The sequence below is a fragment of the Bufo bufo genome, chromosome 4, assembly GCF_905171765.1.
Source record: "Bufo bufo chromosome 4, aBufBuf1.1, whole genome shotgun sequence".
NCBI classification, from domain to species: Eukaryota; Metazoa; Chordata; class Amphibia; order Anura; family Bufonidae; genus Bufo; species Bufo bufo.
The window spans coordinates 420,670,416-420,697,456 of NC_053392.1; the positions used below are offsets into that span (position 1 = coordinate 420,670,416).

At 44.3% G+C, this 27,041-nt stretch overlaps 1 protein-coding gene across 1 annotated transcript in view; it reads right to left on the reverse strand.

Annotated features, from left to right (window-relative positions):
• The window catches only part of ARID4B (AT-rich interaction domain 4B), a 557,657-nt gene that overhangs the window by 21,502 nt on the left and 509,114 nt on the right, over positions 1-27,041 (reverse strand). Inside the window, exon 23 of the mRNA XM_040429305.1 lies at positions 13,341-13,487. Within this exon, the coding sequence (XP_040285239.1) occupies positions 13,341-13,487 (147 nt within the window). The remainder of the gene's footprint in view (positions 1-13,340; positions 13,488-27,041) is intronic.

Sequence of the window (27,041 nt, forward strand, 5' to 3'; positions counted from 1 at the left end):
AAACCCTGAACATAAAATGACACCAAACAACCACACAGGTAAGGTAGGGGAACATTGAGGATAGAATGGGAAGACATCGCTGGAGACATCAATGTCCCACTAGGTGACCCTCACACAGGAAGATGGAACATCCAGACAAGGAGCATAACTCCAGAACACACCAAGGTTGGAGTACAACTGACTCCTGGCCAAAGGCCACAGGTATAAGAAGCACCTAGTGACCACACCCAATCAGGGGGTTAACCCTTACAACACCAGAAAGGGAAAGGCTACAACTTAAAGGGGAAGTGCCCACACCAGCCACCACGTTGCCACCGGCAACAGCATGCGTGGCAACCATGTCACGGCGCACACAGCCAAAGCCGAGACACTGCCACCACATGCCATTCCAGCAACCGCAAGCATGGCACAAGTGTCATGGCGCACACAGCAAAGGCCGTGACATTATCATTGCTGGCTGTTGCCAATTGAGCTCACAATCTAAGGCTACTTTCACACTTGCGTTCGGAGCGGATCCGTCTGGTGTCTGTACAGACGGATCCGCTCCTATAATGCAAACGCTTGCATCCGTTCAGAATGGATCCGTCTGCATTTTTTCAGATCTGATTTTTTACTTTGTGAAAATTCAGATCCGACAGTATATTCTAACACAGAGGCGTTCCCATGGTGATGGGACGCTTTAAGTTAGAATATACTAAAAGAACTGTGTACATGACTGCCCCCTGCTGCCTGGCAGGTGCTGCCAGGCAGCAGGGGGCAGCCCCCCCCCCCTCCCTCCCCTGTATTTAACTCATTGGTGGCCAGTGCAGCCCCCCTCCCCTGTATTTAACTCATTGGTGGCCAGTGTGGCCGGCCCCCCCTCCCCTATATTTAACTAATTGGTGGCCAGCGCGGCCGCCCCCCCCTGCCTCCCCTATATTTAACTCATTGGTGGCCAGTGCGTTTTGTTTGTTTTTTATAATCTCTTTATTGAAATGAGAATTGTCATATGTTATACATATGATCAATAAGTCATGAATAGCATTTCGTTACAGAATATTGTTGTATAATCAGTAAACATCTTTACATTGTTCTCAAATCACCAAAATTTTTATAATTTTCACCCCAATAACTTGCCCCAAATCCCGTTCCCTACCCCTCCAACATCCCTCCCCATGAACACTCCTCTAGGACTATGTTGATTCTTTATCTTTGATCTTATCCTAAATTTGAATCTCAATAAAGTCTGTCTAGGTATCTAACTTCCCTAGTCTATTAGCTAGTTGCGCTTCTAAATACCATTTAGTCATTTTGAAAGGGGCCATAAGTTCCTGAATTTCGCAATTTGATAATCGCTTTTCTATAAAGTCTCTCCATTTCTTGATGAATTTTTCAATCAACCCTTCCTTATCTTGTTCTACCTCCAACCTTTCAAGATACAGAACATTTCTCATAATCCCTAACACCTCCGCCCATGATGGCACTCCCTCTTCCAGCCAACGTCTCAGAAGAGCTTTCTTTACTGACATCAGCAAAATGTGCACTCCCCCTTTAGCGACCACTGTCCCTAAATCTTCTTCTTGATTCTTTGGTATATAATGAAAGATGCATTGTTGCGGCGTTAATCCCACTATCTCTCCCCAGATCTCTTTTATTGTGTCTGTTGCACTTTGCCACAACGGTTGCACCTTTGGGCATTCCCACAAAGCATGGAGGAGTCCAGCTTTCGGGAGGACACATTTGGAGCAATGTCGCAGATAATGGGCAGGAGCATCCTGATAAGATAGATTAAAGGCGTATGTCGCCCTATGTATAATCCGCAGTTGTGTTTCTCTCCATTGCTCGTTGTAAACTGCACGCCTCACTAATTCCAGACCCTCCCTCATTTTTTTCGCTAAGTTCTGGTCATTTAGTTGTCTTACCCAGGGCTTGAAGGCTTCCTTTACCACTCCTATCATCTGTATACTGTGTAACCTTTGGTACAATTCTGAAAGGGACATATGCGTGCCATCTTTGCCCAGTATGGCTGCGAACCATGCAAGTTTGTCCAGGCCACCCAATGAAATTGCATGTGCCCTGCAGTAGCTCTGAATTTGTAAAAAGGGGAGATAATTGGCATCTGTTAGGTCATACTGTCCCTTCACCTGTTCCCATGATAGCAATTGGCGGCCATTGGTTTCTAATAGATCACTAAGTTTCATAATATTCTTAGCCTTCCAAACTTGGAACAAGATATTCCCTGTGGAAACGCAGGTAACGACCACAATGGCATTCTAGGTGATATATAGTAGGGAAGTCCATAGATTTTCCTAATCGACTTCCATGCCATTATGGTATCCTTTAGCAAGATAGACTGTCTGATCGATATGGGAAGATCTCTTAGTTTTGTATGCAACAGAGCATCTAAGCTCCATGAACCAACTAATCCCTGTTCTATCCTGATTGCCGAATAATGCCCAGTCCCCCATACCCAGTCCCTAACATGTCGGAATAAAGCCGCAAGATTATAGTGACGAATATTTGGCATTTGCAGTCCTCCTTCCCATTTCAACATTGTCAGTTTCGCATAAGCAATACGTGGCCTTTTGGTTTTCCACAAGAAGCGATTGAACGCTCTCTGAATCCTTGTGATGTCTGTGTGTTTTAGTAGCAGCGGGATTGTTTGGAGTGGGTAGAGTAACTTTGGGAAGCTCACCATTTTAATTAAGTGCGCTCTGCCACATAAGGACAGGGGTAACTCTTTCCATTTTTCCAATTCGCTCTCAATCTTTAGAAAGAGAGGGGGATAATTTAGTGTATATATTGACTCCGGGGTACGCCCTACTTTGATACCCAAGTAAGTTATATAATCTTTCCTGATTTCCACTCTAGATTGTATTTGGCTTTCTTGGTAAGTCCTCCGTCCCAGAAACAGCATTTGGCTCTTGTCTACGTTGATCTTATAACCCGTCACTCTCCCATATGTAATTAATGTCTCCATAACCCGATCTAACTGACGTTCCGGTGCACCTAGGTATATCAGGATGTCGTTCACAAAGCAACTCACCTTCAACTCCTGATCACCTACTTTAATCCCTTCAAAGGTATCAGATTGTATCATCAATCTAGCTAGGGGTTCCATTGCCAGGTTAAAGAGCAAGGGAGACTAAGTCTAATGTTCTTTGATAAAAAGCCCGGTACATACACTTTCGCTAGAGGATTCTCATATATCGCTTTTAGGTAATTTCTAAAGCTACCCTTAATGTTGACCCTATCTAGCACCATATCTAACCACTGCCAGCTAACGTTATCGAAAGCCTTTTCGGCATCGATTGCTAATAACACTGGTTTATATTCACGTATATTATTCCTGTCATTGCCCAGAACTGCCAAAACCTTCCGGATGTTGGTCACCGCTGATCTACCCTTCATAAACCCCACTTGGTGAGGACCTATCAATTCGGTCACACAAATGGCCAATCTGTTAGCTAAGATTTTAGATAAAATCTTAACATCTTGGTTGATTAACGATATCGGCCTATATGAGCCTGGCTGAGTTAAATCTCTTCCTGGTTTTGGAAGTATTTTTATATAGGCTAATTTGCCTGTGTCTGGTAGACTTCCACCATTCAAGATATTATTGAATAAATTAGTCAAAGTTGGGGACAATTCCTGGCTAATTGCTTTATAAAATTCGGCTGGGAACCCATCGGGGCCCGGAGCCTTACAATTCGCCAGGGATTTAATAGTTGTCATTACTTCTTCCTCACTTATGGCACGATTCAGCGTTTCCAGCACTTCCCTTGAGAGCTGTGGCAGTTCTACCCTAGTCAGGAGATCAATTGCTCCCTGGGCATCAAAGGGATCATTGGTATACAATGTTTGAAAAAATTCGCCCAGTGTTTCCATTATTTCCTTTGGTTGGGTACACAGCCTACCCGATTTATCCTTTAAAGGATGCAACGGTGACTGTTTGGCAAATGGACGAGTTAGATTAGCCAATAACCTCCCTGCCTTGTTACCATGGCGAAAAAACTTCGCCTTTTGGTAGTCCCCAAACCATTTTTCCTGTCTCTCCACGCAATAATCAAAGTTATGTTTAGCAGTTACCCATAATAATTTGTTAGTTTCTGTGGGGGTTTGTAGGAAATTTGTGTATGCCTCCCGTACCTGAATGATAGCTTCTTCATATTTAATCCTTGCTTCCTTCTTCTTCCCTATCGTGTGGGACATTATACGACCCCTCAGTACAGCTCTGGCTGCATCCCAAAAAAGAGCCTGGTTAGTTGCATGTTCCGCATTATCTTGTGCATATTCCCACCACCAACTCTGGTTGTTAATAACCCCAGAAGCCCCTCGTCTCCTATCTTCTTGTTCATTATGCACCCTATTAAAATCTCCTGCTACCATTATCATTTGTGAATCTTCCTTCAGAATATCTACCTCCAATCTCTTATAAAACTCCATCTGAGATGTATTGGGGGCATAGATATTGTGGATGACCATCTGGCCTGCGGAAGAATCTAGACATATGCACATCCACCTCCCTTGGTCGTCCGTCGATGTGGACTTGATAACATATTGTAAGTGTTTATGCAATACACCCTGTACAGAATTATTAGGCAAATGAGTATTTTGACCACATCATCCTCTTTATGCATGTTGTCTTACTCCAAGCTGTATAGGCTCGAAAGCCTACTACCAATTAAGCATATTAGGTGATGTGCATCTCTGTAATGAGAAGGGGTGTGGTCTAATGACATCAACACCCTATATCAGGTGTGCATAATTATTAGGCAACTTCCTTTCCTTTGGCAAAATGGGTCAAAAGAAGGACTTGACAGGCTCAGAAAAGTCAAAAATAGTGGGATATCTTGCAGAGGGATGCAGCACTCTTAAAATTGCAAAGCTTCTGAAGCGTGATCATCGAACAATCAAGCGTTTCATTCAAAATAGTCAACAGGGTCGCAAGAAGCGTGTGGAAAAACCAAGGCGCAAAATAACTGCCCATGAACTGAGAAAAGTCAAGCGTGCAGCTGCCAAGATGCCACTTGCCACCAGTTTGGCCATATTTCAGAGCTGCAACATCACTGGAGTGCCCAAAAGCACAAGGTGTGCAATACTCAGAGACATGGCCAAGGTAAGAAAGGCTGAAAGACGACCACCACTGAACAAGACACACAAGCTGAAACGTCAAGACTGGGCCAAGAAATATCTCAAGACTGATTTTTTTAAGGTTTTATGGACTGATGAAATGAGAGTGAGTCTTGATGGGCCAGATGGATGGGCCCGTGGCTGGATTGGTAAAGGGCAGAGAGCTCCAGTCCGACTCAGACGCCAGCAAGGTGGAGGTGGAGTACTGGTTTGGGCTGGTATCATCAAAGATGAGCTTGTGGGGCCTTTTCGGGTTGAGGATGGAGTGAAGCTCAACTCCCAGTCCTACTGCCAGTTTCTGGAAGACACCTTCTTCAAGCAGTGGTACAGGAAGAAGACTGCATCCTTCAAGAAAAACATGATTTTCATGCAGGACAATGCTCCATCACATGCGTCCAAGTACTCCACAGCGTGGCTGGCAAGAAAGGGTATAAAAGAAGAAAATCTAATGACATGGCCTCCTTGTTCACCTGATCTGAACCCCATTGAGAACCTGTGGTCCATCATCAAATGTGAGATTTACAAGGAGGGAAAACAGTACACCTCTCTGAACAGTGTCTGGGAGGCTGTGGTTGCTGCTGCACGCAATGTTGATGGTGAACAGATCAAAACACTGACAGAATCCATGGATGGCAGGCTTTTGAGTGTCCTTGCAAAGAAAGGTGGCTATATTGGTCACTGATTTGTTTTTGTTTTGTTTTTGAATGTCAGAAATGTATTTTTGTGAATGTTGAGATGTTATATTGGTTTCACTGGTAAAAATAAATAATTGAAATGGGTATATATTTGTTTTTTGTTAAGTTGCCTAATAATTATGCACAGTAATAGTCACCTGCACACACAGATATCCCCCTAAAATAGCTAAAACTAAAAACAAACTAAAAACTACTTCCTAAAAGATTCAGCTTTGATATTAATGAGTTGTTTGGGTTCATTGAGAACATGGTTGTTGTTCAATAATAAAATTAATCCTCAAAAATACAACTTGCCTAATAATTCTGCACTCCCTGTAGAACGATGACACCCGCCTTTTTACCCACAGAGGATGACCCTATCACTTGTCCCACCCACAATCTCTGCATCCTCCAATAATCTGCTTCTTCTAGATGGGTCTCCTGCAGAAATGCAATATCAATCTTAAGTTTTTTAAGATGGCGTAGAACCGCCATACGTTTTGAAGGGGATCTGAGGCCTTTAACGTTCCATGTGGCCACTCTCATAATGGTTTGAAACTATAGATATCCGCAGGAGAGTCAACCCAGAACAGACAGCAACAGTATCTCACATAGCCTCACTTGATCATCCTAGCCCCAACTGGTCCCAGTTTAGTGTTCACCTCCCCCCATCCCTCTCCCCCCCTACCACCCTCTAAACCCACAACATTAACATCATTTCTGCTAACTTCACTTTTTTCGCACATATTATCGTGTAGCTGTCGTTACTACAAGAAAACAGAACCAACTGTCTCTAAGACAATCTCGTACATTTGCCTAGCCCTCCAGCCCTTACTACTTGACATAACAATTACTGGCATATCAGAACATAGTTGAACCATAAGTCCTTTGCCATCTCACGTGTTCTTTCAAAGGTGCCTTGTAGAACCACATCAACGCTTTACGATCTCAGCTCTCCTCCAGAATTAACCGCCTGCTCCTCCGACCCCATAGGCCTGGACGCCATACGTCCTTGCTTCTGTCTGGATCCTCTTCCTCTGGTCGATGTTGCAGATCTCTGGGAAGGTGGGGGAATCATGTCCGAAAACAACGGATCAGACTCCAATGCCTCCATCGCCTCACCTGGGGAGTGAAAGGTGTCAATCGTTCCATCTTGACGAAAGAGTCTTAGCGTCGCTGGGTACAACAAGGCGAATTTGACTTTATTCTGAGCCAGTGAGGAACAAATCTGAGTGAACTCCCTCCTTCGTTTCGCTACTTCAGCAGAGTAGTCGCTGAATAATAAAACTTTTCTGCCCCGAACCAGTAGGGGTTGCGTGTTTCTTCTGAATTTCGCCAATATGGCCTCTTTGGCGGCATAATTTAGGTATTTAACGATCGCCGCTCTAGGACGTATGTTGTCCGAGCGCCCCCCCGCCGACATCAGCGGTCCCAAGCGATGCGCCCTTTCCACTGTAAATGTACCTCTCAGCCCCAGTGCTTGCGGGATCTCGACTTCACAAATGGCTGCCAACTGGTTCGGGGGAATCGATTCTGGCAATCCTATTATTCTTAAGTTGCTCCTCCGGGAGCGATTCTCCAGATCATCGACCTTCTCCTTTAAGTACTGGTTGCTGTGTAGGAGATCGCTGATATTACTTTGCGCTCTTTCCAGCTCCTCCTCGACCAGCATCACCCTCTGTTGTACTTCGACGATCTGGGAGGTATGCTGCGTCACTTCAGTCTGTAACTGCTGTAAGGCCTCCAGTGAAGCCTTGGCCTCCAGTGAAGCCTTGATATCCGGTGCCAGGAGTTTGGCTACTTCTATGGCCATCGTTTCACATGAGGAAGTTAACTCTTCGTTCGGCCCTGGACCGCAGTCCACCTCCTCCTCTTCCGAACAAGAAGCCTCAGCGCTCCTCTGTGTGGACTGAGAAGTCGATCTAGTAAATCTTTGGCGTTTATCCTGCGTCGGCGCCATCTTGCCTCGGATTCTCGGTTCCTCTCCTGGCGGGAGTGATGATAAAAGCTCGTTCTGAGAGCCGCCTCTGACCAAATATTTCTCCATGGGATGACCCCAACACTTCAAGGGGTATGTATGGGCACTTTACAGTCCCGATATGCGGCGGCTCAATGAATTACGGGCCGGTAAAGCGGAGCTCCTGTAACTAGCGGCTATCCATGTGAGCGCCGGAACCGGAAGTCGCCCTGTTTTTAACTCATTGGTGGCCAGTGCAGCTGCCCCCCCCCCCCCGTTTTTAACTCATTGGTGGCCAGTGCGGCCGGCCCCCCTCCCCCCCTTAATTAAAATGACCGACCCCCATCATTGGTGGCAGCGGAGAGTTCCGATCGGAGTCCCAGTTTAATCGCTGGGACTCCGATCGATAACCATGGCAACCAGGACACTACTGCAGTCCTGGCTGCCATGGTTACTTAGCAATTTTAGAAGCATTATACTTACCTGCGATGTCTGTGACCGGCCGGGCGCTCCTCCTACTGGTAAGTGAAAGGTCTGTGCTATAAGCAATGCGGGAGGGAGGAAGGGAGGGAGGGGGGGAGGAGGGGCTCTGCCCCCTGCTGCCTGGCAGCACCTGCCAGGCAGCAGGGGGCAGTCATGTACACATTTTTTTTTTGTATATTCTAACTTGAAGCGTCACCATCACCATGGGAACGCCTCTGTGTTAGAATTTACTGTCGGATCTGAGTTTCACGATCTAACTCAAATCCGATGGTATATTCTAACATAGAGGCGTTCCCATGGTGATGGGGACGCTTCAAGTTAAAATATACCATCCGATTGGAGAAAACTCAGATCTGATGGTATATCTGACTTTACATAGAAAGTCAATGGGGGACGGATCCGTTTGCAATTGCACCATATTGTGTCAACGTCAAACAGATCCGTCCCCATTGACTTGCATTGTAAGTCTGGACGGATCCGTTTGGCTTGAAAACGCTGCAAGCTGCATTCGGGTGTCCGCCTGCTGAGCGGAACGGAGGCCAAACGGTGCCAAACTGATGCATTCTGAGCGGATCCGCATCCACTCAGAATGCATTGGGGCTGTACGGATGCGTTCGGGGCCGCTTGTGAGAGCCTTCAAACGGAACTCACAAGCGGAACCCCGAACGCAAGTGTGAAAGTAGCCTAAGTCCCTATCATTATGTCTTTGGAATGTGGGAGGAAACCCACACAAACACAGGGAGAACATACAGACTCCATGCAGATGTCCTTGGTCGGGTTGCTAATCACTGAGCCATCATGCTGCCCACGTTATTCTGCGGGTCTGTATGATAACAGCAATACCAATTTTACGTAGCTTTTTATTTTATTTATTTTACTACTGTTAAAAAAAAAGTAACACTTTTCTTTTAACTTTTTATTACATTTTATATGAGAATTTATTTTTCATTTTAAATTTTGTTTAACCTGTTACAGACACAGGGTGTACAGGTACGCCCTGATGTCCTGGTGCTTAAGGACACAGGGCGTACCTGTACGCCCTGTGTATTTCCGTTCACCGCCGCTCGCCGCTTGAGCAGGCACCTTGGCTAAATGCGAGGGGGGGTCCCGCGTCAATTCAGACCTGCGGTTTGCAGCTTTTCACTGTTGCGGCGGCTGGCGGCGGTGCCATCGGGTCCCCATGCGGCTGTAGGGGGGACCTGATGGCATGGAAGGCAGCGCGATGCCTTCCTTAGTCATCGGCGCTGCCTTCCGGTGACAAGCCTGTGAGATCCAGCCCCCTGGATCTCACAGGCCGGAAGCTGTATGAGTAATACACACAGTATTACTCATACAGCCAATGCATTCCAATACAGAAGTATTGGAATGCATTGTAAAAGGGATTAGACCCCCAAAAGTTGAAATCCCAAAGTGGGACAAAAGATAAAGTAAAAAAAAAGTTGAAAAATAAAGTTTCCCCCCCCCAAAAAAATTAAGTTTCAAGTAAAAATAAACAAAAACGTCATTTCCCCCAAATAAAGTAAAAAAAAAATTTGGTAAACTATAGGGGGAAAAAAAAAAGTAGACATATTAGGTATCGCCACGTCCGTATCGACCGGCTCTATAAACATATCACATGACCTAACCCCTCAGATGAACACCGTAAAAAATAAAAACTGTGCTAAATAAATCATTTTTTTGTCACCTTAAATCACAAAAAGTACAACAGTAAGCGATCAAAAAGGCGTTTGCCCACCAAAATAGAACCAATCTAACCGTCACCTCATCCCACAAAAAATGAGACCCTACCTAAGACAATGGCCCAAAAAATAAAAAAACTATAGCTCAGAATATGGAGACACTAAAACATAATTTCTTTTGTTTTAAAAAAGCTGTTACTGTGTAAAACTTAAGTAAATTTAAAAAAAGTATACATATTAGGTATCGCCGCATCCGTATCGACCGGCTCTATAAAAATAGAGCATGACTAACCCCTCAGGTGAACACCATTAAAAATAAAAACGGTGTAAAAAAAAAGCCATTTTTGTCACCTTACATCACAAAAAGTGTAATAGCAAGCGATCAAAAAGTCATACGCACCCCAAAATGGTGCCAATCAAACAGTCATCTCATCCCGCAAAAATCATACCCTACCCAAGATAATCGCCCAAAGACTGAAAAATCTATGGCTCTCAGACTATGGAGACACTAAAACATGATTTTTTTTTGTTTCAAAAATGAAATCATTGTGTAAAACTTACATAAATTAAATAAAAAGTATACATATTAGGTATCGCCGCGTCCGTATCGACCGGCTCTATGAAAATATCACATTACCTAACCCCTCAGATGAACACCGTAAAAAAAAAATAATAAATGGTGTAAAAAAAGGCATTATTTGTCACCTTACATCACAAAAAGTGTAATAGCAAGCGATCAAAAAGTCATACGCACCCCAAAATAGTGCCAATCAAACTGTCATCTCATCCCGCAAAAAATGAGACCCTACCTAAGATAATCACCTAAAAACTGAAAAAACTATGGCTCTCAGACTATGGAGACACTAAATCACTGATTTTTTTTGTTTCAAAAATGAAATCATTGTGTAAAACTTACAAAAAGAAAAAAAATTGTATACATATTAGGTATCGTCGCGTCCTTAACAACCTGCTCTACAAAAATACCACATGATCTAACCTGTCAGATGAATGTTGTAAATAACAAAAAAAAAAGGTGCCAAAACAGCTATTTCTTGTTACCTTGCAACCAAAAATCATATGTACCCTAAACTAGTACCAAACTAGTACCAACAAAACTTCCACCCTATCCCGTAGTTTCTAAAATGAGGTCACTTTTTTGGAGTTTCTACTCTAGGGGTGCATCAGGGGGGCTTCAAATGGGACATGGTGTCAAAAAACCAGTCCAGCAAAATGTGCCTTCCAAAAACCGTATGGCATTCCTTTCCTTCTGCGCCCTGCCGTGTGCCCGTACAGCAGTTTACGACCACATATGGAGTGTTTCTGTAAACTACAGAATTAGCGCCATAAATATTGAGTTTTGTTTGGCTGTTAACCCTTGCTTTGTAACTGGAAAAAAAATATTAAAATGGAAAATCTGCCAAAAAAGTGAAATTTTGAAATTGTATCTCTATTCTCCATTCATTCTTGTGGAACACCTAAAGGGTTAACGACGTTTATAAAATCAGTTTTGAATACCTTGAGGGGAGTAGTTTCTTAGATGGGGTCACTTTTATGGAGTTTCTACTCTAGGGGTGCATCAGGGGGGCTTCAAATGGGACATGGTGTAAAAAAAAAAACAGTCCAGCAAAATCTGCCTTCCAAAAACCGTATATGGCATTCCTTTCCTTCTGCGCCCTGCCGCGTGCCCGTACAGCAGTTTACGACCACATATGGGGTGTTTCTGTAAACTACAGGATCAGCGCCATAAATATTGAGTTTGGTTTGGCTGTTAACCCTTGCTTTGTAACTGGAAAAAAAATATTAAAATGGAAAATCTGCCAAAAAAGAGAAGTTTTGAAATTGTATCTCTATTTTCCATTCATTCTTGTGGAACACCTAAAGGGTTAACGACGTTTGTAAAATCAGTTTTGAATACCTTGAGGGGTGTAGTTTCTATAATGAGGTCATTTTTGGGTGGTTTCTATTATGTAAGCCTCAGAAAGTGACTTCAGACCTGAACTGGTCCTTAAAAAGTTGGTTTTTGAAAATTTCTGAGAAACTTCAAGATTTACTTCTAAACTTCTAAGCCTTGTAACGTCCCCCAAAAATAAAATGTCATTCCCAAAATGATCCTAACATGAAGTAGACATATGGGGAATGTAAATTAATAACAATTTTTGTAGGTATTGCTATGTATTATAGAAGTAGAGAAATTGAAACTTGGAAATTTGCTAATTTTTCAAAATTTTTGGCAAATTTGGTATTTTTTTAATAAATAAAAGTGACATTTTACCAGTGTCATGAAGTACAATATGTGACGAAAAAACAATCTCAGAATGGCCTGGATAAGTAAAAGCGTTTTAAAGTTATCACCACTTAAAGTGACACTGGTCAGATTTGCAAAAAAGGTGAAATAAGGCTGTGTCCTTAAGGAGTTAAATATATATATATTTTTTTAATGTTTACTTTTTCTTTAGTCCGCTTAGGAAACTTGAACCTTCTACTATTCACAACAAAACTTCTGTATCACTCTGAATAGCAATTTTGCCGGCATTCTACACCCTGACGGGGACAGGGTGTAATAGTATAGGAAGCATGGCAGGCCAGGGAGCCTTTAGAAGTCTCCAGCTTCCAAAAACAACCCTTCGGCTCTACACAATTGCATTGTGGGTAAGTGCCAGGAGGAAGGCAGAGAGGGCCCCCACCTCTGTTTAACCTTTCACATGCAGTGGTTTCTATTGAACCAGGCATCAGATGGCACCATTTATTGAGATCTTAAAGGGGTTTTCCAGGTTTTTAATATTGATGGACTGCCCTGAGGACAGCCCTTTAATATCTAATTGGCAGGGGTCTGACACCCATGCAGATCAGCTGTTCTGGAGCCTCTTCAGCACCAGAAGCACACATTAAGGCCTCATGCACATAGCCGTGTTCCACGGCAGAGAGCGGTCCGTGGTAACGCGGCCTGGATTCCTGTTGAGTGCAGGAGCGCACGGCGCCATTGGTTGCTATGACGCCGTGCGCTTCATGCCGCCGCTGCACTACAGTAATACACTCGTATAGTGTATTACTGTAGTGCAGCGGCGGCATGAAGCACACGGCGTCATAGCAACCAATGACGCCGTGCGCTCCTGCGCTCAACAGGAATCCAGGCCGCGTTACCACGGACCGCTCTCGGCCGCGGAACACGGCCGTGTGCATGAGGCCTTAGTCTGTTGTTTAGTGGACAGAGCTGGCAGCTTCAGCACTGCGCCCATTCACTTCAATGGGAGCAGCAGTGTAGTAACCATCTTTATCCACTACACAATTGAAGTTGCTGTGAGGTTTCAGCACTGGAGTGACTGCAGAACAGCTGATTGGCGAGGGGTACAGGGTGTCAGACCCCTGCCAATCAGATATTGATGGGCTGTTTTGGCCATATCTGATAATAGTTGCTGATATTAAAGAGAAACATACTTTCCCGTTCTTTCTTCTTTGAGTGCTTTCTTCTTCTATCAATCGAAGCAACTTCAGATTTTAATAACAGATAGTGTTTCCGAAGTTCTTGAAGCTTTTCCTGAAGAAATGCAATGCGTTCTATGGATGTCATGTTTTCCAGGTCAGCTATAAAAATAATATTACATAGTCATAAGAAAGACATTAATTCTTTTACATGTTTAAAAAGGATAAAGGCATGTAAATCACAAACTGAAAAACAGATGTTCCATATTGATTAGGTTTGCAAAGTTGACATATAACACAGAGCTCACAAATTATACCTTGTTATTTTGTCACCCACTGCAAATAGAAGTCTTCACAATTTGGGATACACATCTCTGCTTGAAGATTTATCTTCCCACTTTCCTTTACCCCTTACTTTCTCCATGATTTGCATATTTACAGCATTTCCGAAAACAAAATATAGACCTCTCTGCAGTTGCCCATTCCTCCTAAAAGGTAATGGCAGGTCTTCTTTAAATCAGATTTAAACTGAAATCAGAATGGGACTACAGTACCCAGAAGAAAATAGCAAAATTAGGACTATTTAGTTTATAAAAAAGATGAGTGAGGGGAGATCTAATAACTATGAATAAATATATCAGGGGTCAGTACAGAGATCTCTCCCATCATCTATTTATCCCCAGAATTGTGACTGTGACGAGGGGACATCCTCTGTGTCTGGAGGAAAGAAGGTTTGTACACAAACATAGAAGAGAATTCTTTACGGTAAGAGCAGTGAGACTATGGAACTCTCTGCCTGAGGAGGTGGTGATGGTGAATTCACTAAAAGAGTTCAAGAGGGACCTAGATGTATTTCTGAAGTGTAATAGTATTACAGATTATAGTTACTAGATTTCTGAAAAAGGGTCTTTTATACAGGGAGTTATTCTGATTGTCGGAGTGGAGTCAGAAAGGAATTCTTTCCCCCTAAGAGGAGAAAAATTAGCCTCTACCTCATGGGTGTTTTTTTTTTGCCTTTCTCTGGATTTGCAGGATAATAGGCTGAACTTAATGGATGCATGCCTTTTTTTTTTTTTACCAATCTTATAAACTATGCAATGACCCTGTGCCAGTCATTGCACTGGTTGCCCATACAGTACAGGATTCAATTTAAACAGCTCATTATCACCCACAATGCTATCCACAGTGGGGCATCCCACTTGTGCGGCACACAATCTGGCATCAGGGGCGGCACATAATCTGGCATAACTACTGTGAGGGGGCACATATCTGGCCATAACTACAGTGAGGGGGCAAATATCTGGCCATAAATACTGTGAGGGGGCACATATCTGGCCATAAATACTGTGAGGGGGCACATATCTGGCCATAACTAGTGTGAGGGGGCACATATCTGGCCATAACTAGTGTGAGGGGGCACATATCTGTTCATAACTAGTGTGAGGGGCACATATCTGTTCATAACTAGTGTGAGGGGCACATATCTGGGCATATATCTGGGCATAACTACTGTGAGGGGCACATAATCTGGCATAACCACTGTGAGGGGGCACATATCTGGTCATAACTACTGTGAGGGGGCATATATCTGGTCATAACTACTGTGAGGGGGCACATATCTGGACATAACTACTGTGAGGGGCACATATCGGGGCATAACTACTGTGAGGGGGGCACATATCTGGTCATAACTACTGTGAGGGGGCATATATCTGGGCAAAACTACTGTGAGGTGGCACATAATCTGGCATAACCACTGTGAGGGGGCACATATCTGGGCATAACTACTGTGAGGGGGCACATATCTGGACATAACTACTGTGAGGGGCACATATCTGGACATAACTATAAATTGGGGAGGGGGGGGGGACCCGATCCAAAGTTTGCACTGGGGCCCATAACACTCTAGTTATGCCACTTGCATGCAACTTTATATTTACTCACTTGTTTTAACCCCTTAAGGACTTATGACGTACCGGTACGGCATGTTTCCCGAGTCCTTAAGGACCCATGACGTACCGGTACGTCATAACTTTAAAACTAAATTACGGCGGGGGTTAATAGGAACAGGATGGCTGAAATCATTCAGCGGGCATCCTGTCACAACGCCGGGAAGGGTCCCGTGACCCCCCCCGGCGGCGGTTTGCGGCAGCGTGTGGCGGTGCCATCGGGCCCCTATGCGGCTGTAGGGGGGACCCTATGGCATGGAAGGCAGCGCGATGCCTAAGGAAGGCATCGCGCTGCCTTCCGGTGACGAGCCTGTGAGATCCAGCCCCCTGGATCTCACAGGCCGGAAGCTGTATGAGTAATACACACAGTATTACTCATACAGCCAATGCATTCCAATACAGAAGTATTGGAATGCATTGTAAAGGATTAGACCCCCAAAAGTTCAAGTCCCAAAATGAGACAAAAAATAAAGTGAAAAAAAAAGTTGAAAAAATAAAGTCCCCCCCACCAAAAAAAATTAAAAGTTTCAAGTAAAATTAACAAAAACGTCATTTTCCCCAAATAAAGTATAAATATTAGGTATCGCCGCGTCCGTATTGACCGGCTCTATAAACATATCACATGACCTAACCCCTCAGATGGACACCGTAAAAAAATAAAAATAATAACTGTGCTAAATAAACCTTTTTTTTGTCACTTTACATCACAAAAAGTACAACAGCAAGCGATCAAAAACGCGTTTGCCCACCAAAATAGCACCAATCTAAACGTCACCTCATCCTGTAAAAAATGACCCCCTACCTGAGACAATTGCCCAAAAAATAAAAAAAACTATGGCTCAGAATATGGAGACACTAAAACATCATTTTTTTTTGTTTTAAAAAAGCTGTTATTGTGTAAAACTTACATAAATACAAAAAAGTATACATATTAGGTATCGCCGCATCCGTATCGACCGGCTCTATAAAAATATCACATGACTTAACCCCTCAGATGAACACCGTAAAAAATAAAAAATAAAAACTGTGCTAAATAAACAAGTTTTTGTCATGTTACATGACACAAAGTGTAATAGCAAGCGATCAAAAAGTCATATGCACCCCAAAATAGTGCCAATCAAACCGTCATCTCATCCCGCAAAAAAAGAGACCCTAGCTAAGATATTCGCCCAAAAACTGAAAAAACTATGGCTCTCAGAATAGGGAGACACTAAAACATGATTTTATTTTTGTTTCAAAAATGATATTATTGTGTAAAACTTACATAAATTAAAAAAAAGTATACATATTAGGTATTGCCGCGTCCATATCGACCGGCTCTATAAAAATATCACATCACCTAACCCCTCAGATGAACACCGTAAAAAAAATTAAAATAAAAACTGTGCTAAATAAACCATTTTTTGTCACCTTACATCACAAAAAGTTTAATAGCTAGCGATCAAAAAGTCACACGCACCCCAAAATAGTGCCAATAAAACCGTCATCTCATCCCGCAAAAATAATACCCTACCCAAGGTGATAACCCAAAAACTGAAAAAATTATGGCTCTCAGACTATGGAAACACTAAAACATGATATTATTTGTTTCAAAAAAGAAATCATTGTGTAAAACTTACAAAAATAAAAAAGTATACATATTAGGTATCGCCGCATCCGTGACAACCTGGTCTATATAAATAACACATGATCTAACCTGTCAGATGAATGTTTAAAATAACAAAAAATAAAAACCGTGCCAAAACAGCTATTTCTTGTTACCTTGCCTCACAAAAAGTGTAATATAGAGCAACCAAAAATCATATGTACCCTAAATTAGTACCAACAATACTGCCACCCTATACCGTAGTTTCTAAAATGGGGTCACTTTTATGGAGTTTCTACTCTAGGGGTGCATCAGGGGGGCTTCAAATGGGACATGGTGTCAAAAAACCAGTCCAGCAAAACCTGCCTTCCAAAAACCGTATAGCATTCCTTTCCTTCTGCGCCCTGCCGTGTGCCCGTACAGCGGTTTACGACCACATATGGGGTGTTTCTGTAAACTACAGAATCAGGGCCATAAATATTGAGTTTGGTTTGGCTGTTAACCCTTGCTTTGTAACTGGAAAAAAAATTATTAAAATGGAAAATCTGCCAAAAAAGTGAAATTTTGAAATCTCTATTTTCCATTCATTCTTGTGGAACACCTAAAGGGTTAACAAAGTTTGTAAAATCAGTTTAGAATACCGTGAGGGGTGTAGTTTATAGAATGGGGTCATTTTTGGGTGGTTTCTATTATGTAAGCCTCGCAAAGTGACTTCAGACCTGAACTGGTCCCTAAAAATTGGGTTTTTGAAAATTTCTGAAAAATTTCAAGATTTGCTTCTAAACTTCTAAGCCTTGTAACATCCCCAAAAAATAAAATATCATTCCCAAAATGATCCAAACATGAAGTAGACATATGGGGAATGTAAAGTAATAACTACTTTTGGAGGTATTACTATGTATTATAGAAGTAGAGAAATTGAAACTTGGAAATTTGCAAATTTGCACATCACTACTGACGGTCAATCATTGGGCGCTGCAGTAATGTGTACATCACACTTCCCCATTAATTAGATCAAAACTGGCTTTAAAAATGCCACTTTAGATAAATCTCCATTATTTCCCTTCTCCAGGTTGACATCTATCTAATAAAACAAAAAATAAAGACATTAGACTTTCCTAAATTATTAGCAATTTCTATCCTACTTTTCCATGTGAAAAATGTATTCTGAATGCTGCATTTATATATTCATGTGGATAAGCTGTTCTTTTTTCTCTCCAATATTTGATAAAAGACTGTCAGTTACAACACTGTACTTAAAGAGAACCTGTCACCGGGATTTGGTGTATAGAGCTGAAGACATGGGTTGCAAGATGGTCGCTAGCACATCTGCAATACCCAGTCCCCATAGCTCTGTGTGCTTTTATTGTGTAAAAAAAATGATTTGATACATATGCAAATTAACCTGAGATGTGTCCTGTCCCTGAGATGAGTCCAGCGTGAAGGAGCACCATAATTTCGTGATGAGCGAGCTAGCGCAAGCGCAGTTCCTTCCCGGAGGCTGAAGCCAGCACAGGGAAGAAACACTATGACGACACTGCGCGGCGCTCTAGTTTTCTGACTTCGGGGACAAGGAGGAGATTCTGAGGATGCAGGGCGGTGCTGGGCTCCTTCACGCTGGACTCATCTGATGTACAGGACACATCTCAGGTTAATTTGCATACTATCAAATAGTTTTTTTTAAACAATAAAAGTACACAGAGCTATGGGGACTGGCTATTGCGGATGTGCTAGCGGCTATCTAGCAACCCATGTCCTCAGCTCTATACACAAAATCCCGGTGACAGGTTCCCTTTAAAACTGGATGTAACAGAATCTTCCATAAACAAGGAAGTATGGTTTTAGTGCTATAGGCATTATACATGTAGTACTATAGGCATTATATCAATTGTCTGTTATGGTTATACCAGTGATAACCAGCATGAATATTGCCATCCCTTACTTCACCTTATTTCTTTCACCACTTTTCTTTACTTACATCGTCCCCTTTCTCCTGTCTTTGTGCATGTTCTCCATTCCAATAGTCCATTGTCTGTTTTTATTATCCTGTGCTTGGCTGTCATAGAATTGTCATGTATATACCGTAACGGCTCATGCACATTATATACATGATGTACCTCTGTATAACCATATAGAGACATCCTGCACTGCACGCTGATTCATGGCCTGTATTCTATCCTAAAAGTGTAGGGGGTCATTTATTAAGCTGAAATATGCCTATATTAGGCGCATTTAAAGAGGACCTTTCACTAGATTAAAAAATCTAAACTAAGTATGCTGACATGGAGAGCGGCGCCCAGGGATCCCCCTGCACTTACTATTATCCCTGGGCGCCGCTCCGTTCGCCCGGTATAGCCTCCGGTATCTTCACATGTTAGGCTCCACCCAGTGGAACCTGCCGGCGTCTCCTTCTCCCATGCTGTAGCGATGGCCAATCGCAGCGCTCAGCTCAACCCTGAGAGGTTTTTTTTCTCTCAGGCTATGAGCTGAGCGCTGCGATTGGTCAGCGCTACAGCATGGGAGAAAGAGACGCAGGCAGGTTCCACTGGGTGGAGCCTAACATGTGAAGATACTGGAGGCTATACCGGGCGATCGGAGCGGCGCCCAGGGATAATAGTAAGTGCAGGGGGATCCCTGGGCGCCGCTCTCCATGTCTGTATATATAGTTTCGATTTCTTAATCTAGTGAAAGGTCCTCTTTAAGGTGCAAATTGCGGTCTAGGTCTAAAAGAAAGCAGGCGTGGCATGGGAGGGGTCGACAGGACCATCTCATTAATCATTTTCTACGCCTGTATCAGGCGTAAGGCCCCTTAGTGACCGCTGTAAAAAGGCGTATGGGTGGTCACTAAGGGATTAAATAAGTGCCACATAGTTCCGTATGACTAAAGTATATCGGGGCAACCCTGGAGGACAGGCTGAGCTAAATACAAACTTAAGCGCTTCTCCTTCCACTCCAGCCCAGAAAGAAGGCTCCTTATATAACACACATATACACAACAGCGCCTACACACACACATATATATATATATATATATATAAATGGCGCCTGCGGCATTGGCAACCGTAGTCAGAGGGATTCTGCTGTTTTAAACAGCAGAGACCCAGCGCTAATGTCTGTGACTGACCATACTGCCGATCACAGATATTAATCCTCAGGTGCCATTGTGACACGGACAAAAAAAAAAAGAAAAAAAAATGATGATTACACTTACCGGTAATCGGATTTTCCTGACCCCACGACAGCACCTTAGAGAGATGGCTCCTCCCCCAGGACAGGAAACCTGCAGCATAAAAAGGTGGAGCCACTCTCCCACCTCAGTGAGTTTCCAGAGCATGAGAGGGACTCCCCTTTACGTTAGTTTAAATACATATATACAATTTTTTTTTTTTTTGCGACACTCGTGAACACACAGCCCCACAGCAAGAGGGAGGGAATAAAGAGGTGCTGTCGTGGGGTCAGAAAAATCCGATTACCGGTAAGTGTAATCATAATTTTTCCCCTCCCCACGACAGCACCTTAGAGAGAGATTTCAGAGATCATCCTCAGGGTGGGTGACAGAACTCAAGACCCTTGTGCCAAAGAGTAGGTCAGAAATAGAATCAAGCTGAAGCCTATAGTGCTTATAGAAAGTGGACGGAGAAGACCAGGTGGCTGCCCGACAAATCTGTTCAATGGATACGCTGGCCCTCTCCGCCCAGGAAGTGGACACCGCCCTCGTGGAGTGAGCCCTCACAGAAACAGGAGGAGAAACACCACATACTAAATACGCCAGGGATATAGCTTCTCTGATCCAGCGGGCGATAAGACGCCTTAGAGGCCGTATTACCTTTCCTAACCCCACCGAATAGTACAAATAAGGCAGAAGATTTTCTCCAATCTTTAGTTACTTTCAGATACTGCAAAATACACCTCTTGACATCAAGGGAATGCAGCTCCTTCTCTCTGTCATCTTTCGGTTCTGAAAAGAAAGCTGGAAGAACTACCTGCTGAGCCCTATTTGACCTAGAAGGGACTTTTGGCATAAAACCGGGATCTGGTCTCAGTACTACGCTATCCTCTCTGACAGACATAAAAGGGGGGTTAATGGAGAGGGCTTGAATCTCCCCAACCCTCCTGGCTGATGTTAAGGCTACCAACAAAACCAGCTTAAGGCCTCCTGCACACGACCGTTGTGTGCACCCGTGGCCGTTGTGCCGTTTTCCGTTTTTTTTCGCGGACCCATTGACTTTCAATGGGTCCGTGGAAAAAACGGAAAATGCACCGTTTTGCAGCCGCATCCGTGATCCGTGTTTCCTGGCCGTGAAAAAAATATGACCTGTCCTATTTTTTTTACGGCCAACGGTTCACGGACCCATTCAAGTCAATGGGTCCGTGAAAGAACACGGATGCACACAAGATTGGCATCCGTGTCCGTGATCCGTGGCCGTAGGTTAGTTTTTATACAGACGGATCCGAAGATCCGTCTGCATAAAGCTTTTTCAAAGCTGAGTTTTCACTTCGTGAAAACTCAGAACCGACAGTATATTCTAACACAGAAGCGTTCCCATGGTGATGGGGACGCTTCTAGTTAGAATACACTACAAACTGTGTACAAGACTGCCCCCTGCTGCCTGGCAGCACCCGATCTCTTACAGGGGGCCGTGATCAGCACAATTAACCCCTTCAGGTGCGGCACCTGAAAGGGTTAATTGTTCTATCATATCCCCCTGTAAGAGATCAGGGCTGCCAGGCAGCAGGGGGCAGACCCTCCCCCCCCTCCCCAGTTTGAATATCATTGATGGCCAGTGCGGCCCCCCCCCTCCCTCTATTGTAATAATTCGTTGGTGGCACAGTGTGCGCACCCCCCCCCTCCCTCCCTCTATTGTAATAAATCGTTGGTGGCACAGTGTGCGCCCCCCATCGGCCCCCCCTCCCTCTATAGCATTAACAACATTGGTGGCCAGTGTGCGGCCTCCCATCTTCCCCCCCCCCCATCATTGGTGGCAGCGGAGTTCCGATCGGAGTCTCAGTTTAATCGCTGGGGCTCCGATCGGTAACCATGGCAACCAGGACGCTACTACAGTCCTGGTTGCCATGGTTACTTAGCAATAGTACAATAGTAGAAGATTCATACTTACCTGCTGCTGCGATGTTCGTGTCCGGCCGGGAGCTCCACCTACTGGTAAGTGACAGCCTCAGGTCTGTGCGGCGCATTGCTAAATGAACTGTCACTTACCAGTAGGAGGAGCTCCCGGCCGGACACAGACATCGCAGCTCCCAGGTAAGTATGAATCTTTTACTATTGTACTATTGCTAGTAACCCGCTGCCACCAATGATCGGGAAGGGGGGGGGGGAGAGATGGGAGGCCGCACACTGGCCACCAATGTTATTAATGCTATAGAGGGAGGGGGGGGCGATGGGGGGCGCACACTGTGCCACCAACGATTTATTACAATAGAGGGAGGAAGGGGGGGGGGGCGCACACTGTGCCACCAACGATTTATTACAATAGAGGGAGGAAGGGGGGGGCGGGGGGGCGCACACTGTGCCACCAACGAATTATTACAATAGAGGGAGGAAGGGGGGGGGGGGCGCACTGGCCACCAATGATATTCAAACTGGGGAGGGGGGGGGTCTGCCCCCTGCTGCCTGGCAGCCCTGATCTCTTACAGGGGGATATGATAGTACAATTAACCCCTTCAGGTGCGGCACTTGAGGGGTTAATTGTGCTGATCACGGCCCCCTGTAAGAGATCGGATGCTGCTAGGCAGCAGGGGGCAATCATGTACACAGTTTGTAGTATATTCTAACTAGAAGCGTCCCCATCACCATGGGAACGCCTCTGTGTTAGAATATACTGTCGGAAATGAGGTTTCACGATCTAACTCATATCCGACAGTATATTCTAACATAGAGGCGTTCCCATGGTGATGGGGACGCTTCAAGTTAAAATATACCATCGGATTGGAGAAAACTCCGATCCGATGGTATAAAAGGGACTCCAGACTTTACATTGAAAGTCAATGGGGACGGATCCGTTTGAAATGGCACCATATTGTGTCAACGTCAAATGGATCCGTCCCCATTGACTTGCATTGTAATTCAGGACGGATCCGTTTGGCTCCGCACGGCCAGCCGGACACCAAAACGACTTTTTTTTCATGTCCATGGACCCTCCAAAAATCAAGGAAGACCCACGGACGAAAAAACGGTCACGGATCACGGAAAAACGGGACCTGTTTTTGCGGACCGCAAAAAAATACGTTCGTGTGCAGGAGGCCTAAGGGTAAGCAATTTAACTGAGCAAGAATCTAGTGGCTCAAACGGATGTTTGGTTAAGGCATTCAATACCAAGTTAAGATCCCAGGGAGGAAATCTGGAGCCCTTCACTGGCGTAACTCTGTCAACTGCCTTAAAAAACCTAACGACCCATGGGTCCATGGATAAACTCCTTCTCCCTAAGGCTGCATTCACACGGGCGAGATTGCCGCGCGGGTGCAATGCGGTAGGTGAACGCATTGCATCCGGACCCATTCATTTCAATGGGGCTGTTCAGATGAGCGATGATTTTCACGCATCACTTGTGCGTTGCGTGAAAATCGCAGCATGCTCTATATTCTGCGTTTTTCACGCAACGCAGGCCCCATAGAAGTGAATGGGGTTGCGTGAAAATCGCAAGCATCCGCAAGTAAGTGCAGATGCGGTGCGATTTTCATGCATGGTTGCTAGGTGACAGTCTATTCACTGTATTATTTTCCCTTATAACATGGTTATAAGGGAAAATAATAGCATTCTGAATACAGAATGCATACTAAAATAGCGCTGGAGGGGTTAAAAAAAATAAACAAATTAACTCACCTTCTCCTCTTGATCGCGTAGTTCCCGGTCTCTTCTGATGAGCTGTCGGCTAAAGGACCTTTGGTGACGTCAGATCACATGCTCCAATCACATGGTCCATCACCGTGGTGATGGACCATGTGATTGGAGCATGTGATCTGACGTCACCACAGGTCCTAGCCTGTAGTTCATCATTAAAGAAGTAAAGAAGAAACCGGGAACTACGCGGACAAGAGGAGAAGGTGAGTTAATTTTTTTATGTTTTTTTAACCCTCAATTGATCACCTACTAAGCATTCTGTATTCCATGTTATAAGGGAAAATAATACAATCTACACTACAACTAACCCAAACCTGAACTTCTGTGAAGAAGTTCGGGTCTGGGTACCACAGTCGGTTTTTTATCACGTGCGTGCAAAAAACATTGCACCCGCGCGATAAAAACTAAACATCGGAACGCAATCGCAGTCAAAACTGACTGCAATTGCATTCCTACTCGCGCGGGTTTGCCGCAATACACCGGGACGCATCCGGACCTAATCCGGACATGCCCGTGTGAACCCAGCCTAAGACTGACAATGCTGACACCTGCACTTTCAGTGTACTCATTGCTAACCCTCTCTGGAGGAATTCTAAACACCTGAACCACCGAGAATTCTAACGGCCAAGAAACTCTTTCTATGCCTATAAAGGACAGGAACTTTCTCCAGACTCGTGCATAGATAACGTTCGTCACCTCTTTCCTACTTTTCATTAGAGTGGAAATGACTTCCTTCGAAAATCCCTGACTGGCTAAAAATTACCTTTCAAATTCCACGCCGAAAGGTGTAGAGACCTATCACATGCCTGTTCTGGATCATTGGTAGAGCTGCTCTCAAAGCTAGTAAGACCGCTCGTAGCTCTTTTTCAGATTTGAAGAAAAAAGTCTCTGGCCGTGGGACCACTCCCCCTGAAAAATCAGATCCTCCACATGAGCTCCCCATCCCCAGGGGCTGGCGTCTGTAGTTACTACTACTGGTACCGGAAAGGACCAGGGAACTCCCTGAGTCAAATTCTCTGCTTCCTTCCACCAGTTCAGGGATGAAAGCGTTAGATCTGTTACCTTTGTGATCGACTCCAGGGACGTCCCTGACCGTTTTGTGGCAGCCAGGATCTCTCCTTGTAGTTGCCGAGAGTGTCTTTGAGCCCACTGAACTGCTGGCATACAGGATGTCAGAACTCCCAACAGGGACATAGCTTTCCTTATGGACAGGGCCTCTCCTGACTGAACCCTCTGAACTACCTCCTGAACGACGGCAACTTTCTCCACTGTGAGGAATGTTCTCTCCTGTCTGGAATCCAATACCAGGCCCAAGAAAACCTGACTTGTTGATGGCTGCATCCTGGACTTCTGGAAGTTCAATAACCATCCTAGGGACTGAAGAACATCCATCACTCGATTCAGTGCCCTGACACACATCTCCACCAGAAAATCGTCCAGGTAAGGCATGAACGTGATGTTCTCCTTTCTGATGAAGGAAGACATCTCCGCCACTACCTTGGTAAAGATCCAAGGCGCCATAGAGAGGCCAAAGGGAAGTGCCTGGAACTGAAGTCGAAGAACACCGGAATTGGTTTTTACAGCCACCCTGAGGAATCTCTGGTGGTCTGGATGTATCCGGGATATGATGGTAGGCATCCTTTAAATCCAGAACCGCCATATGGCATCCTGGAGATAAAAGATAGATTGCTGACCTGATCGTTTCCATTTTGAATTTTCTGGCCCTCAGAAATTTGTTCAGGTGTTTTAGATTTATAATCGTCCGGTATGACCCATCTGGTTTCTTCACTAGGAACAGAGTAGAATAGAAACCTCTCCCTATCTCTAACTCTGGAACAGGATTCAACACCTTTTTGTTTGTAAATTTTTTTATTTCTTGCAGAATTGCGAGAGAAGATCTTGATATCAAAAATCTTTCTGCGGGATATCTCAAGAATTCAAATTTTAGGCCTTCCTGCAGAAGTCCTACCAGCCATTTTCCCGCAATCTTCTCCCAAGCAGGAAGGAAGAATTTTAATCTTCCTCCTACTGGGATCATGGCGTCATTGCTTTCCTTGTTTTTCTGTACGGGCTGAGGCTGATCTGAACAAAAAACCTTATTCCCAGATCTAGGCCTTGCTCCCTGCTCTCTATCGCCCATCTGTTTTTTACTCTGGAATCTGGACAGGTTCCGAAAGGGCCGTTTATACTGCTTAAACTGGGTGAATGACTCCTGAGGAAATTTCTTCTTTCTATCTGCAGCCTTTTCAAGCAAAGAGTCTAGTTCAGACCCGAAAAGAAATTGGCCGTCACAGGGAATGCTACATAGCCTCAGTTTTCGAAGGCATATCTCCCCCTTTCCAATTTTTAAGCCACAAAGCTCGGCGTGCAGAATTGTAAAGGGATGCGGCTCTGGCCTCCAGTCTCACCGCATCCACCGAGGCATCCGCAATAAAGTCTGCGGCCTTTTGGAAAGTGGGTATGGAAGCTAACAACTGCTCTCTAGGACACCTGTCCCTGATCTGCCCCTCCAGTCTATCCAGCCACAGAGACATTGACCTTGCGGCTACTGTGGCGGCTATACTAGGTCTGAATGCCGCCGCAGAAGACTCCCAGGAACTTTTAAAAGAAGAATCTATTCTCTTATCTAAAGGGTCCCTTAAAAACCCCATATCCTCAAAAGGCAAGGAGGATCTCTTAGACATTTTTGAAATGGTTACATCAAGTCTAGGGGCCTTATCCCAGGATGAAGATGCCTATTCCTCAAAGGGGTACTTCCTTCTAAAGGTTTTTGAAATGAATGGCTTCTTATCTGGCTTTTTCCATTCCTTCTCTATTACCGCTAAAATAGATTTATGAACAGGGAAACATCTACGCTTTCTCTCCCTAAGACCCTCAAATACGGTATCTTCCACTGATCTATCCTCCCTGGTGTCCTCTAACTCCAGGGTAGATCGAATAGCTTTTAGTAATTTGTCTGTATCTTCCGCTGGAAATAGGAACTTCCTTTCTCTTGCCTCATCCTCTGAAGAGGAGGAATCATCAGAGTCCCCATCCACAGAATGAGACTTGCTCTCTTCTGACTCCACATCCGACTCCTTCCTCACCGCTCTTCTTCTCTTCCTACCGGCTTCCAGGGACACTTTAACTTCGGCCATAAGAGATTTCAAATCTTTCAGAATACTCTGAGTCTCTTCCGCCACCGTTTTCTCAATGCACTGCTGACAGAGCTTATTAGAGTATGAAGATGTCAGCGGGCATTTGCAGATAGGGCATTCCTTATTCTTTTTCTTGGTAACCACTTTTTTAGTCACAGTCTAAGAAAAAGAAACATACCCATATCTAAG